This window comes from Dermacentor variabilis, chromosome 11 (genome assembly GCF_050947875.1).
Source record: "Dermacentor variabilis isolate Ectoservices chromosome 11, ASM5094787v1, whole genome shotgun sequence".
Classification (NCBI taxonomy): domain Eukaryota; kingdom Metazoa; phylum Arthropoda; class Arachnida; order Ixodida; family Ixodidae; genus Dermacentor; species Dermacentor variabilis.
In genome coordinates, this window is record NC_134578.1 from 102,850,515 (window position 1) to 102,864,537 (window position 14,023).

At 47.6% G+C, this 14,023-nt stretch overlaps 1 protein-coding gene across 1 annotated transcript in view; it reads right to left on the reverse strand.

The window, feature by feature from the left end:
- Positions 1–472: 472 nt before the first annotated feature.
- The window catches only part of LOC142563963 (synaptotagmin-5-like), a 49,113-nt gene continuing 35,562 nt past the window's right edge, over positions 473–14,023 (reverse strand). The window contains exons 6-7 of the mRNA XM_075674718.1: positions 10,743–10,860; positions 473–10,004 (exon numbers count right to left, since the gene is read on the reverse strand). Of these exons, the coding sequence (XP_075530833.1) occupies positions 9,679–10,004; positions 10,743–10,860 (444 nt within the window). The 3' untranslated portion in view covers positions 473–9,678. The remainder of the gene's footprint in view (positions 10,005–10,742; positions 10,861–14,023) is intronic.

Below are 14,023 nucleotides of genomic sequence, written 5' to 3' on the forward strand. Positions count from 1 at the left end.
AGATTGAACGACCAAGACGGAAGCAGTATGGCGGTGTGACAAAGAATTCGTGACGACTGCGTGACGGGGATGGCGTGACGACGATGCCATGACAAGCGTCGGAATACAAAATTGGAACGATGGTGATGCAATTACCGCGAAGGCATCACGACTGTAAGGCCATAGCCGTAGCCTAGTAGCCAAAGCCGTTAGATAACTTGGGTCACTAGCTCAGAATAGAAGGCGTGACGACGGCGGCATGACGAGTATGATACTACGAAGCTGTCATGTCATAGGTATAATTAAACAGTTGAAATCATGACATTGATAGAATTAAAACAGCTGAAATAAGCAAAGAATGCTATTCACATTAATAAATGAAAAGTTTTCACAACTGCAGGTGCCACTGAGAGGAACCACGTGGTAATATGGCTATTACTCTTCTGTGTTTTATGCCGAAATCATAACCCACAAACATTTATTTTCTTTGTACAGCACTAAAAAAGAATACCCCACACAAGCCGCTGAAAGCCATCGGTCGAGTATTCCTCGGCGTATAAGCCTTCAGTCTCTGCAGCACTTCTTCGCTTTGGGGCAGCGACAGCCCGTCTGATGTCGCCTGTTCTGAAGAAGAAAAGAGGCGCAGGCGTTTTCGGAAACAGGTCGTATTATATATTTCTTGAAACATGTACAGCAGCAGCTCCTCCCCACGAGGACTCCGGAGAAGGGAGAGGTGGGGATCGGGCCGAGCAACGCGTGCCTCGAACAGCACCTAAAGCACTTTGCTGGGGGCAGCCATGGGTGACAAGTAACTCTTCAGGGTGCAGCGACCGAATTCCACGTGTCATGTGACTGTTTTTCCTTAGGTTTTACGCTGTTGTGCGCCGTAGTGTCACTGCAAGTCTGTCCTACGGGAACCGTTTTGTAACTTGGCAGCCTTACTGCCTGCCGAAAGGCCGATATATCCGTGTGTCTTTCACATTGTTCGCCTTTCGACCCCTTCTAGAAACGTCGAGAGTATAACATAAACATCAAGCAGGTAACTCTAATCGTTTCTGTGAGGTTTCGCTACTTCACTGGTAGCCGTGCGAATAGTTAATGAGATAACAACCAATACGCCAGGAACAACAAATGCAACACAAGTTCCACGTGCCATCCATGTAGCCACGCGGTGCGTAACGTAGCCAGAATAACCTCGCCAGCTAAGACTTAACTTTACTCTAATTCATGAGCTTTAATATGGGCAACAGCAGTTCAGCAGGCCGAACTGCTGTTTTCAAGACAGGTTCGCATAGCACAAAATTTAGACAGTAAATCTGGGAGCATCACCGAGTGTATCGACAACGATAATGATATTATTTCTGCGGAAATGTCGAACCTACTTTATTCGACGATGACTTCGTTTGCCAAGCACCGTTCAATGCGCTGGAACACCTGCGTCTAGTGAAGTGGACCAAAGCAAGTTGTGCTTTCATTATGCGATAACACTAACGGCCCGAACCAATGTATGGCCCCGAACCAACAGTCCATTGAGAACCTTATTGACACATGAAACGTTAACTTTGTTTTAGTACATCGGGCACGTTTAGAAGCCGAAGTTCACGTAACTATGAAAACCCGACGCGGCACCCAGAATGGTCCTTTCAGCCACTCAATGCCGGAGACAGCTCCTGCCTTCAACCATCCCCTAAGCAGAGGATTACTTACAAACAAAACCAGGGTAGATATGACCAAATAGATTAAAGTGGCGGAGGCATGGTTGTACCACGAGTGACATGATCTGTCATAAAGGAAATTATAGGCAGCAGTTTTTAGCAATAAAGTTGTCCTTCCCGTCATTGTTACTTTATTTAACAATGTACATCGATCATTAAATCCCACCCCTAGTACGATTACCTAGAAACGTCACCTTGTAGACTAAGCAACTTCCTGTGAGTCTGCAGCTTAGCGCATTGCCTTTGTGTGAAATGATACCTTTGCGCACCACAGAAAGTAGATGTAACTCAAATCTCGCCACTTTAGCTGTCCTCACTTCTATAACTATTGCGTGCTATAGTCACGCAATAGCTATAGAATAGTTACTGGTACTGAACACGCAGTCAGGACTGCGTGTTCAATACCAGTACCATGTCACTCGCTTCGTGAGGTTTGTGAACGCCTGATATTTCAACTACAAAAATAAGTATTGACTAAGCTCGCTGACACTCATCATTTTGCATGGGCACACCCGGTAACTGTTCGGGTACCCGAACTTACTCTTACTCTGTATTACTCTGTACACTTACTCTGTATTCTTCTTTAAAGTGCTTCGTGTTCTCCCTTTCTTAAAGTCTCGTGTGTTCCTTGCAGCAACTTCACAAATCATGAATCACCAACTGGCCTGCACCCAGACTCTGATATGTACTTCAGCATCGCACGTGTGACGACGCATTTGGGACAAATTATTCCTTAGCTAACTTCCATGCACTCAGCGCCTGTGACACAAGTCAACCTTAAAAAAAGAAAAGAAGATGCATGAGTGGAAAGCTGTGCCACAGTACCGACCTAATTACGGCTACCGCGAGACATGTGCATCCATGAAGTTCGCAATAATGCATTAAATTTTCAAGGGCGAGTCATCAAGGGCTGTGCGGCAGCAGGTTTCAAACATTGATTTGCGGGGCAAGCTCACTGTTGTAAATATCACAAGTATGCAAAAAAGTGCATAAACGTTCACGTAAAGCTCTTTTACTGTCTCGTATCTTGTTACGACTCGCCATTCGTAATTCTAAACATCATATTGCAGTTTGTAAAGAGAAAGCGAACTGGCCTCCTGCCACCTGTTCTAGCTTGAATTATAAAGCTTTCTTCTATATTCTAATTCGTTCTTCTTGTCACCACAACAATCTGTTTATGTGTCAGATAACCACCACCTACGTGTACATGTTTATCGCTGTTAGGGGACGGTTGAAGGCGAACGCAGTGCTCCGGGGCGCCCCCATGCGGACACAAGAGGCAAACACTCAACGAGAGACGCACAACAGCAGCAGTAGCAGCAGCGCTTTTGCATAAAAACACTCGGAAAAACTTTGACACTGTACATATGTTTCTGATATGTATGCTTTAGGACACCAGAGAAAAAAACTAGAGCGTGGACCGCGAAAAAAAGTTGCGCGGCGGGAGGCGCGCGTATCACAAGGAGGCGCCCCCGGGAACAGGAGGGGGACACGACACACGAGCAGGGCACCGACAACTTAGCGCGTGGCGGCCACGTAGGGACCGCGCTCCGCGACTTGTGGGAGTTTCGGGGAGCGCCCATACGCAATCACTCCACGGCCACAGAAAGTGCGAGGAACGTTTAGCCCTTCAAGTTTAGGTACCATGATAGGTGAGAGAATGCCCGCGAATTTCGAAGAACACTCGTATTCAGATGACTTGGAACAAAGAAGGCATTACATAGATATCAAAGACCCGGAGGATTGCACCCTCCTGATTAGCAAAATTTAGAGGTCTAGAGGCAGAAAGAGGTGTCATGAATGGTCGCATCTGGGTGACGTAGTTGCGAGGTGCACCTTCTACACTTAACTTCTCAGAACACAGGCTGAAATTAGCACCACTTTGCTTGGCAGGAAGCCTTTCTTGTTCGCTCAGTGCGTGTAGCCTCTGCCAATTTAGTTTCTTGTCTGCTGACTCCACCTAGAACACTAAATTAGGCATGTGTGCTGCGCTGACAAAACTTCTTATATAATACGTATTCGTAGTCACTAAAGTGAATAACCAGCGCTGGACACTGTACTAGGTCTAACTGTACCAAGGCCGTGAGCAAGGTTGCCCTTGAAAATCGTTTGTACAAAAATATACAATGCTTCGGGGGATTTTGATATCCGCTCCCAAGTGCGAGCAGTAAGGAAGTACTCCAACTTTTCTGCGGGATCAAGTGCACACCATTAGGTGCCGTAGCTGCAACGTTTGGTTATAATCAAACATTTTAGCACGATGGTGCAGCTGTGTAATGCGCCTGTAAAGCTCATCGGGACATTGATCATAGCCCTTTCTTTTGTGGAGCCTTCATCAAAGTACCCCTCATTCCTTTTTCTAAAATCATCAGCTTTTCTTTAAGCAAAGGACGTTCTCTTCATTGCAAACACTCCAGAGACACATTTTCATTTAGGCAGTATCTTTCCCAGGCCGTGATTCTTGATTTTCTACTGGAGGCACACATGCTGAAATCCTTTATGGGTTCAAGATTACGAGTGCAAGGGGCAAGGCTCTCTAGTAGCAACGTCTTTTGTGCATGTGCATACAGCTATGCCACAATCTCTCCTCAAAAGTACTTTGACCGTTACATTACAGAATGACATTTTTCCGACAAACAGAGTTTGCTGTTTTTGTTCGCATCTGTTTTCGCCTTGCGTGACACCACTTAGATCCTTCAGGGTTTGGCATAATTTAGAGTTCCCTGGCACGTTCCGCTGCTGTGAGTGATCGCGAATAAGCGCTCCAGAACACAGCACTCTCCCCAGCGCAGCCTGCAGCCATACATAGCAAATGAGCAACTGGATGGCTGAAATGAAACGTCATCACACCCTGTGGTAAAAGGAAGTGGGACCCTGATTACTCGACAACTTCCAGCACGATATCGCTGTTCTTCATGGCTGACAACAGTGTTCTCGGCAGGTGACATCACGGGGTGACAAAAGAAAACAAATACATGTGCACCCTGCAGATGAACAATCAGAAAACAGCGCCAAGCGAGGACCTACACTTTATCACCAAGGTTGCGATGTTGTGCCCCGTATTTCATGCATCTTCCGAACAAAGTGTTCCTCCATTTTCTAGCAGTTTCTTTCAATAAACGGCTTAGATACACCAGAAACATGCTAGCACGGTCATCGCCGCCTTATTTGTACCCGTATTTCTGTACGTCGTGCCACAGTGAACAGTTAGGGTTCCTGATAAAATTATTTCTTTCAAGAACTCGCACTCTTACGATCCTCACTCAGTTTAGGATAGATCCTTTATTTACGCAAGGAATTCAGACTGCTTTTCAAAATCACCCGTGCGCATCACATGACCCAAGCGAAGATGCCTTTTTTTTTAAGGTTCGCTCTGAACTAGCAGCGCACGGCAACTCGCAATTTGGACCAAGCGGCAGCGTGATAAATGCATCCAATTCAGCAGTCTCCTCACTTCCGTCTTCGTGGTCCTGCACACACAAAGGATAGTGCATGGCAGGACAAACAGAAATACGTGTATCTGAGGTCGGCTGTCCTGACGGGTCTTTTCGTCTTCGTACGCAAAACCACGTACGTTTTCTTGAAATGCACAAGACAGATCTAACTGTCGGGTTCAACGCGTTTAAGCGCTTGTCGATGAATGACCAATGCTCTCAAGAAACGGGAGACAACTGCGCACCCTCACGTAATCGAACAATGCAGATGCCACCAATAGTAACGCCGCCCTGGCGAAAGCACTCTCGCAATGCGCGCAAAAGGCAAGGACGCCCGTTAACGCACACCGTACATCAGATCAGCACGCTTACACCACCAAACACATTTACGGCCCATCCTCGTCGGTCAGCACAAAGTTTCTCAAAAACCTTTTCTTTAAGCGTTCCTCTTAAGTCAGCGACGTATTTCACTCTCACTGATGCGCAATATATAAAATGCATCACAACTTCACTCTCATTGACTTTCTTGGACGGGAGGCGGGGAAGAAAGCGAGAAGACAACAGTTTCTGCTGTTTCGGCTAAGTGCCATAAGTAACAAAGTGTAAGTGGTCTCCGTGCGCAGGTGGGCAAAAAAAAAAAAAAACAACAACCTCGCAAACGGACAACTTTACAAGCCTTGAGGTGCAAGCGACACTGCAGGACAGTTTTAAGGCCTTATTCTTAACACGTGTGTTTGTTCTTGTTTTCTTTTTTCGTATATGTTTAAGCACTGCTGAATTCGACCTCGATTACCTCGATAACAAAGAACCACATGCAGAACTGAAAAAGAGAAACTTCAAGAGTCAACAACTCACTCCCGCACCAAAGCGGGCATCACAAATGGCTGAAAACATGGCTGAACACCTTGTTCGTGGCCACCACAAACACCGGTGCGCTTCAGCCCATGGCCGCACGCCTAGAACAATACACAGTAGCGTCACTTTACTGACATGTCGCATTGCTACACCCGGTATAACCGCGTTTAAGGAATGCAACGAAGAATCTTCGTGCGACGGCCACAACTATCGACGCCACACGAGACCTGAAGGAATCCCGTGGCCCGAAGGGTGCATCTCTGCGGATGTGATGCAGGCTTTACACCTGCATGCCGTACATTTAGTACTCGCAATTAGACCACGCCCTTGAGGCCGTACCTATCCGCCGTCCCGCGCGTAAACATTTTTTCTCTCGGAATAAAAATAACCAACCCTAGTTGAGGAGACCCGTTCCACCAAATGGTGGAGGTCCACGAAAAGGACATTGGTAAATGGTTAAAAGACTGTAGTAGCACGCGTATTTCCCGCACCTTTGCTGGAATTGAACGGGCCAAGTGTAGTCAAAAGCCTCCGTTCATGTTTTCCCTGTCTGCCCCGTCCGCTTCATCCGAAAAATACCCCTAGAATTCATCAAATGCATGTATAGTTTCGATAATATGGGTATTATATACTATGGATAAAAATATGACAGACAACGCGGTGACAGTGCAGTCAGGCAGTTAAACGGGCTAGTAGAGCCAGAAAAAATATAGGCCCTCGCAGGTTCCTGCTCTTTATTTTCTCGCAGCAAAACGCCAAGCTGTTGACTACAAAGCGAGCAGCTCGGCCATTGGAGGGCTTCTAGCGTCGCGCGCATGTCTGCTCGCCACTGCGACAGTGCACTACCATCGCGTTGCTCTCTGCACCTCTGAGTAGTCTTGCCGTAGGCCTCGCGCCCCTTTATCTACATGGATGAGCGTGCGACGTTCGAATCCTTGTTTCGCCAATTGCCCGGGCGCTTGAAGATGCGCTTCGGCTCTTCGCCACCACATCCTTATGGAAGTTTACGTACCCTGCGGTGCCTATTTCCGCAAGGAAATTATTTACGACTTGCTTCCGTTTTCCTTCAGTGTCACCTTGTTTCACATGACCCTTATATGCAGTCACTACGACCTGACGATCCCGCAGGCACGCCTCGGGAGTGCGGTTTCGGCACGAAGCTGCCGCACGTTGTTTGTCCAAAAATTGTCGCACCCAGCTGTAGCCGTCTTAACCTCGAACGCAATTAGGATTTCTCGCTCTGCGCATATACATCGGGGGTAGTGCACTGCAAACTATTTGCTTTTTGCCTGCAGTGGGCACTACGTTGTAATAAATTAATACCATGATCGTCCATTCAAATACCATTCGTGGGCGCCATTCGTTGAAATTCCTGCTTCTTGAAATTTCACATTGCAAAGGCCCGCAATCAACCGCACAAAGCTCTTACCTAAAAGCTTCCAACCGCATCTTACACCTGCCATGGTTCTCGTGTGTGAACGCATCTGCTTGCGTGAAGACCGAGCTCACGAGGCAGCGATGCGCTTGGGTCCACTTGTTTCACAGGACGCAAGGGTGAAATCATTTGTCGGAAGACCTTCTGACCATAACGCTGGGAAATGCTGTAGAGCTGTAGCGAAACTGTCGCGTGCAATTGTACTGCTATTTGAAACGGCTGCAGAGGGTGCAGTGCCAAAGCCCTTCAATCCTGTGGCGCAGCAAAAAAAAAGGAGGAGGAGGATAAAAGCTAGTTGGGACATTCTCGAAGCGAATGAAACCTACCTAATCGAGGGGCTTGCGCTTCTTTACCACGTAGGTTTATATTTCTTGTCTGGAAGACACCATGACGGACAGCACTGCTCTCAAGTTTAAGAAAAGTCGACCGGTTCAAGTCCAACTGCTGCTGATCGGCTCTTTCAAAGTACATTCTTATGGCTTTAATGTTATAATTCCCAGTAATGAGCTATCGTAGTAGCCACCCATATTTACATCCTGTTGACCAATCATCGCTTCTACCGTGGGCCTTATTTTTTTCTTTGTTCTAGTTTTTTTGTTTCCGTTGTGCTGCATCTTCGCTATATCAAGGGCTGCGTCGCTCACAGGCTACTGTTTCGTCCTTTTTGTGTGCTCTTGACACAAAGCAAGGGTACTTTTTACATCACCATCTTTACCGGGAATAACCCTCACTGTGCATTAGCTGATAGTTATTTCACCGGAAAAATGGAACGTGTGCGAACCGCGTGCGACATCGTGAAAGTGCGCTGCGAGAATTTTATTATTTGATGACCCTAGAAGTGAACTTAGTGTATTCTGGAACAAAAAATTTCTCAACTTTCTTTTTTCCGAAGGAGTACGTACGTTGCGTGTGTCATGTCCTAACCTAAATTACCAATGCCTGCAGCTTGCCTTTCTTCGTTTGTACGCAGGGTTAATCAACGCGAGCAGCGATTTAACCAGCATAAACAAGTACAGTATACGGCAGTAGTGTTAGAAATACAAAATACTGGCAACATATTTTAGACCTCTCAACACAATTGCGAATTCTGTCAGCTGTAACAACCACACTTCTGTTATGCCAACTGGGCGTCCTCAGTGGGCTCATCCTCCGCATATCAGGGATGGATGAACACGGACAAATTCGCAATTTAGTGACAGAGGAAACTGCTAATCTCATGAAAAGGAATCCAAATGGCAGCTATTGGCAGCAAGCACCGATCTGCAAGCACCTATTGCAGCCAGAGTTAGTGTTGCTGCTGTTACAGCCCGCAACACACAACTGTATTGTTCCCTAATCATACACAGTGCGATACTTAGCAGCGAAGAAAAGCTGTTGAATGGTTTGTACTTCAACATTATCGCAGCCCTGAGGAGACAGTCGAGATCAACTTCGGGCAGCATACCGCACCAAACGGCAAAGCCTGGCCGAAGATCAATCCAGGCTTCTGCAGCGAGGCAACGGGTTACCATGAACGCCCCAAGCGTTCCTTTTTTCTCCTCCATTTGTCTTTGCATTTGTTCGCAAGCTTTTGTGTTCATTGAAGGCATACTGCTCGTTTCACTGCGCATTTGAAATCGCGAGAATGCCTTGCACATGGACTGACCTCGACGGAAATGCGGCCTATCTGTTCGCGTGAAAACAGCTACTCTTCAGCACGCTCTCTTCGAAGGAAAACTTTGTGTGCAGAAATTGTGCGGTTACAAAAAAAAAAACGCAGCACGTTCTCGAGGATGGCTGTTAGAACTAGGGAATCCAGTGAGGAGTCCGAGATTGTGGATTTGCAGAGATAAAAAGGGAGATCAAAAAAGACGCGCCGAAACCATTTGCGTCCTTCCTTCCGCCTGTGTATAGCGGCTGGTCGAATGAACCTTCGAGCAGCGAAACGATGCTACGAAATTCTCTGACACCCACTATGTCTAACGCTCAGTAGAAGGTAATGTCTTCACTGCGCGGTAAGACACACAAACGTGTAGGTGTCTCAACGTGCGACCCATCTGGCCGCGCCAGCTTTGCAGAAACTCATTTTCCGAGCGTTCCTCGGGAACTCGGGACTCCTGCCACTTGAGAGTGGCTCGAGTTTTCCGTCAACCGTTTCGAAACCATGCTGATAATACCGAAGACCCACGACTCGTGTCACAACGTCGGCAGTAGTAGTGCCCGCCGGTTCTCTCCCCGCCGACCAGTGAGCTCCTCGCCCGCGCTGCCGCTACTGCAGCGGCTACGGATTCGGCTGGAGCGCGTGCCAGCGGGCCACAGCCCGGCGAGGGTTGGACAGCATGTCCCTCCAGTGTCGCTGGCCTTCCTCGGTGACGTCGGCACCGCCGGGTCCGAGCTGGAAGCCGCCCAGCGACGTGGAGCACGAGACGCCCGACGAGCCATGCCGCCACACGTGCACGCAGAGCTGGGCGCGTGAGAGCTGCTCCTCGGATACGTCGAAGCTGAGCGCCTCGTTCCAGGCCGGCTGGGCGGTGCCTTTCTTCACGCTTGTCTTGCGCTTCTTGGGCTTGCGTTCGCCGCAGCTCAGGCTCACCTTGACGTACGTGTCTGCAACGCGCGTGCGCGGCAAAGCGCCGGTCAGCCGCTGGCAGGGCGGCGAGGCCCCTCCAGCTGAATAGAGAACCCTTGTGTTCGGCTATTTCCGAGCACCTAAAAATGCGTACCGCATACCGCTTCCTCAACGATAATTAAATAAGAGAACTTTTGCCGCATTATTAGCCTCCGAGTGATCAAAAAGGCTTGTCTACACCAAGGCGCACCCCAGCAGCGCTCAATGTACGCGTAGCTCACCCTCCTCCAGTTTCAATGAGAGGGAGGGATAGTCGAGCTACGAGTTAGCTACGCACATTTGACGCAAGGGACATCTCTACTTATCGTCAGTGTTTATTTGGGACGTACGTTTTACGCTTGACGTTCGTTAGTTTCGAAATATTTTGATCTTTCTCCATTGCAGGTTACACACTCTACTAAAAATTATGTTTAAATTAGACAGAGGGTGAGCACTCATGTTTGCATAAAGATAACAGAAACAATAACGTTTTAAAAATTCACTATCGCAGTTCCTCAGGTTGCTTCTACTACGGGCAAGGCTTGAGATTTATGACGGAGCCACATAAAACAAGTAATCGGAACGCCGGAAAGTGTGGTTCGGCCAGTCACATGGGGCACTAATTGTTTAAAGTTTACTTGACATGTGACCTTTCGATGACTTCCCTAATGGTCGCTGTGTTATTCTGTAAGCTTACTGATTGCGCCCCTGTTATAACCAATTGGATGGACACTCACCAGGTTTGTCCTTGGAGTCGGGCACCAGGTTTGCTGCCTTGAGCACCACCACTGTGAGTCTTCCCGCTGAAGGCAGGTAGCTCAGAGACAGCAGTAGCTCTGGCCAGTCGCGCTTCGCCTGCATCAACAGGGTATTCGTTTACGGTAATATACTCGCAGGCCTGCTCACCAAAATACAGCAAGGACTGTGACAGTAGAATTGTCAGACGGGCCAGTTAGCATTTGATAATTGTCATAACGGTAGTGCGGACGCAGCGCCTAAAAAAATGAAAGTAAAGAGAAGAGAGCACAGTCGCTTGCCACAACAGCTCTTCATCCGAAGTAGTTTCGCATATAAACACCAAACACCACCACACAAACAAGTTACAGCAGTCAAGTGAAAACAAACGTGCGTGGAACAGATAACCGGCAGTCTGTTAGATTAACAAATTAACTGTAGCCTAGGGAAGTGAAGCAATATCTAGGAAGGCCTAAGATTAGGTGATGTGACGAAATTGGGAAATTTTGAGGCACAAGATAGAGACAGTTGACACAGTAATGGGTAACTGGGAGTCACAATGTGAGAGGCCTTCGTCTAGCAGTTATTGTAAATTAACTGATGAACCAAATAGCACTGTTTGTAAATTTGTGCATTGTAGTTGTACTCAGTTAATCTGAGACTCAATAACCACCCGGTTTGAGCAATATACGCTTTTCCACAGCATAAATTCACGCATTCTCAATGTTCACGCTACAACTGCTGTTGTAGTCTGAACGCTGAAGGGAAAACGAGGTAATGCCAGTGTTTTGCTTTATTTGCGCCTCCTGTAACTTGTATTAAACTGAAAAATTAGTGGTGCGAACCTCGAGGAAATGGAAGAAGGCACTGTGAAGCACAGTAATATGGTGGTCTGCTCTGTGATCGTTGTGCATTGCATGGCTTTACTTTCTGAAAAACTGACATTATTATTGTAATAATCACCATCATCAGCCTAATTTACACCCACTGCTGGACGAAGGCCTCTCACAGTGACGAAAAGCTTTAGCTTGATTACAACTACATTGCACAAACATACAAGCTCTGCTTTTGGTGTATCATTTTCCACGCTGTGAGTTTGCTGCGACAGGCTACAAGGAAAATAGCCGAAGCTGATTTGATGCGATTATTATTATTGTTATTACTACTACTTGTATGGCCCCTATTCGCGAATTTTTGCCATGGGCATTGTCGTCGCGATGATTCGTATAAAGCCTAGGTGCGATAAGAATTCAAGCTGTCGAACCCAAATCTTTTCGGGTTCGATTCTGGGTCAAACTTTTCGGCTCTAATAAAACTTGGTGCTGGGCTAGTTGGTGATGCATTCTTTAAAACTGAAGGTAGCGCTAAAAAGGACAAACACACGGTGAAAAGACTACACAACGACGACGGCGTTTCGTCGTCGTTGTATCGTCTTTTTTTCGCTCTGTTCGTTCTTTTTTCGGCTCTGTTCAGGTTCAACTCCGGAGTGAAAATATGAACGGTTGGAACCGGTAGGATGTATCCTGAATTGGTCCATTCAGGTTCGAACGAGTTAGAAAAAAAAGAACATTGGCGTGCCTCCGACTGAAAAACATGCGATACATTTAGAGAAACGCAGTTCTCATGACTACTAGCTCTCTAAAACCGTTTTATACTGCACGTGCATTAACGTAAAAAAAAATGATGCGCTAAACGTGGTTGTATATCGGAGTCATAATTTGTACATTCAGTGAGCTTCGTGGCGCCCTGAGCGCCCATGAATCCAATGAAGGAGAAAATTTCGGAGGTTCACAGCGATAACTCCCAAATTTTCTCGTTCATTGGATCCTTCAAGTTGCCCACGCTCGTTGTCTGTACTGTGCGAACTGAATATATACTGTGAAGTTCTCATTTCATTACGTGTTCATTTTAATTTAATGGGACACATAGTTATAAGGGAACATGCAATATCGCAACAAAACGTGCTGATAGGCTAGTTAATATACTATAGCTAAAGACCGGTTACGAAAACAAGACAGGCCGAGTCAGGCGACTAGACTCGATTCACAGCAAGGTGTATTCCGCACGAGTTGAGCACCTGTGATGGTGAGTAGGGGCGTGCATTGTAGGGCGTGAGATTTTAAGGGAGCCGGTGCTGAACCACCTCTCGGGCTTGGAGCAATACAGTCCGCAAATAGTTTACGCTGCTGTGTGCATCTGGGCCAAGTATTACAGTCGTGCGCGATGCGTGGAGCTGGCAAGCGGAGCTCGACAGCTCACCTTTCTCTCAAACGCTTCTCTTTTCGAAAAAATCCTACTCCTCACTCTTTTCTGGATGATTTATTTCGTAATATAGCAGATTCCCCACACACGGCTGCTATCGACCAATAGCTGACAGCAATCAAGAAGGGCGCGTGCGAACATATGGCGCCGGTGTCGCGTATGCACTCAGCCGATCAGGCAGCCATGCTCCAACCACGGCCGAGCCAGAGGAGGAGACGCGCGCTCACCAGCCTTAACTAAAGCCCCTTAAACTTCGTAAAGTAGTGCCACGCTTAGAAGAATGCCGCCTCCTCCTCGCACGCTCTGGTCGAGGCCGACGCCGCGTTGCTATTGGCCTAATAGCAACACGTGGGCCCTCGCGCCGTGCATCAGCGCCATTTTTGCTCGAGAAACGTCTACGGAGTGGCGAGCAGCGCGTGTTGGCGCCGTTGCTACGCTCGAGCAGTGTAGGTGGCGCCACGGTCGACGAGGGAGCGTGAAAGAGAGGAGAAACGAGGAGGAGTGAAGGCGGAGGAGGAGAGTGTCGCTACTTTACGAAGTTTAAGGGGCTTTAGCCTTAACTCCCCCCCCCCTCCTTAGCGCGCGCTTCATCCCACATTGGGTGCAGGGGAAGATGGCACGCACCAAGCCACCAACCTTCTCGGCTCGCTTTCCCGCCCTTTCTTTTGAACCCAGAACATACGGCACCTGTGGCGGGATACATTCTTATCGATCTTGTAGTAATTTTTACAGAACAACACGGCGACGGCGAAAAATCACCCGGAGTGCCCATATAACTGCTATTACAATGAAAAACGTGAACACGAATTTTCTATCGCACCGAATGCGCTGAAATTTCGCCAGCTTGCTGTGGGACGTTATGGTCTAATATTCTACAGATCACGTGCGCCGTGCTTATACAGGATTATTTCTAACAGTGAGCGTGAGCCACAGCTTCAGACTGCTTGCACGAACGGCGATGCAGGTACGCGGAATGTATTCGTTTCTATCATAGCGCAACGTCGTCCCAATGGGTTCGGCT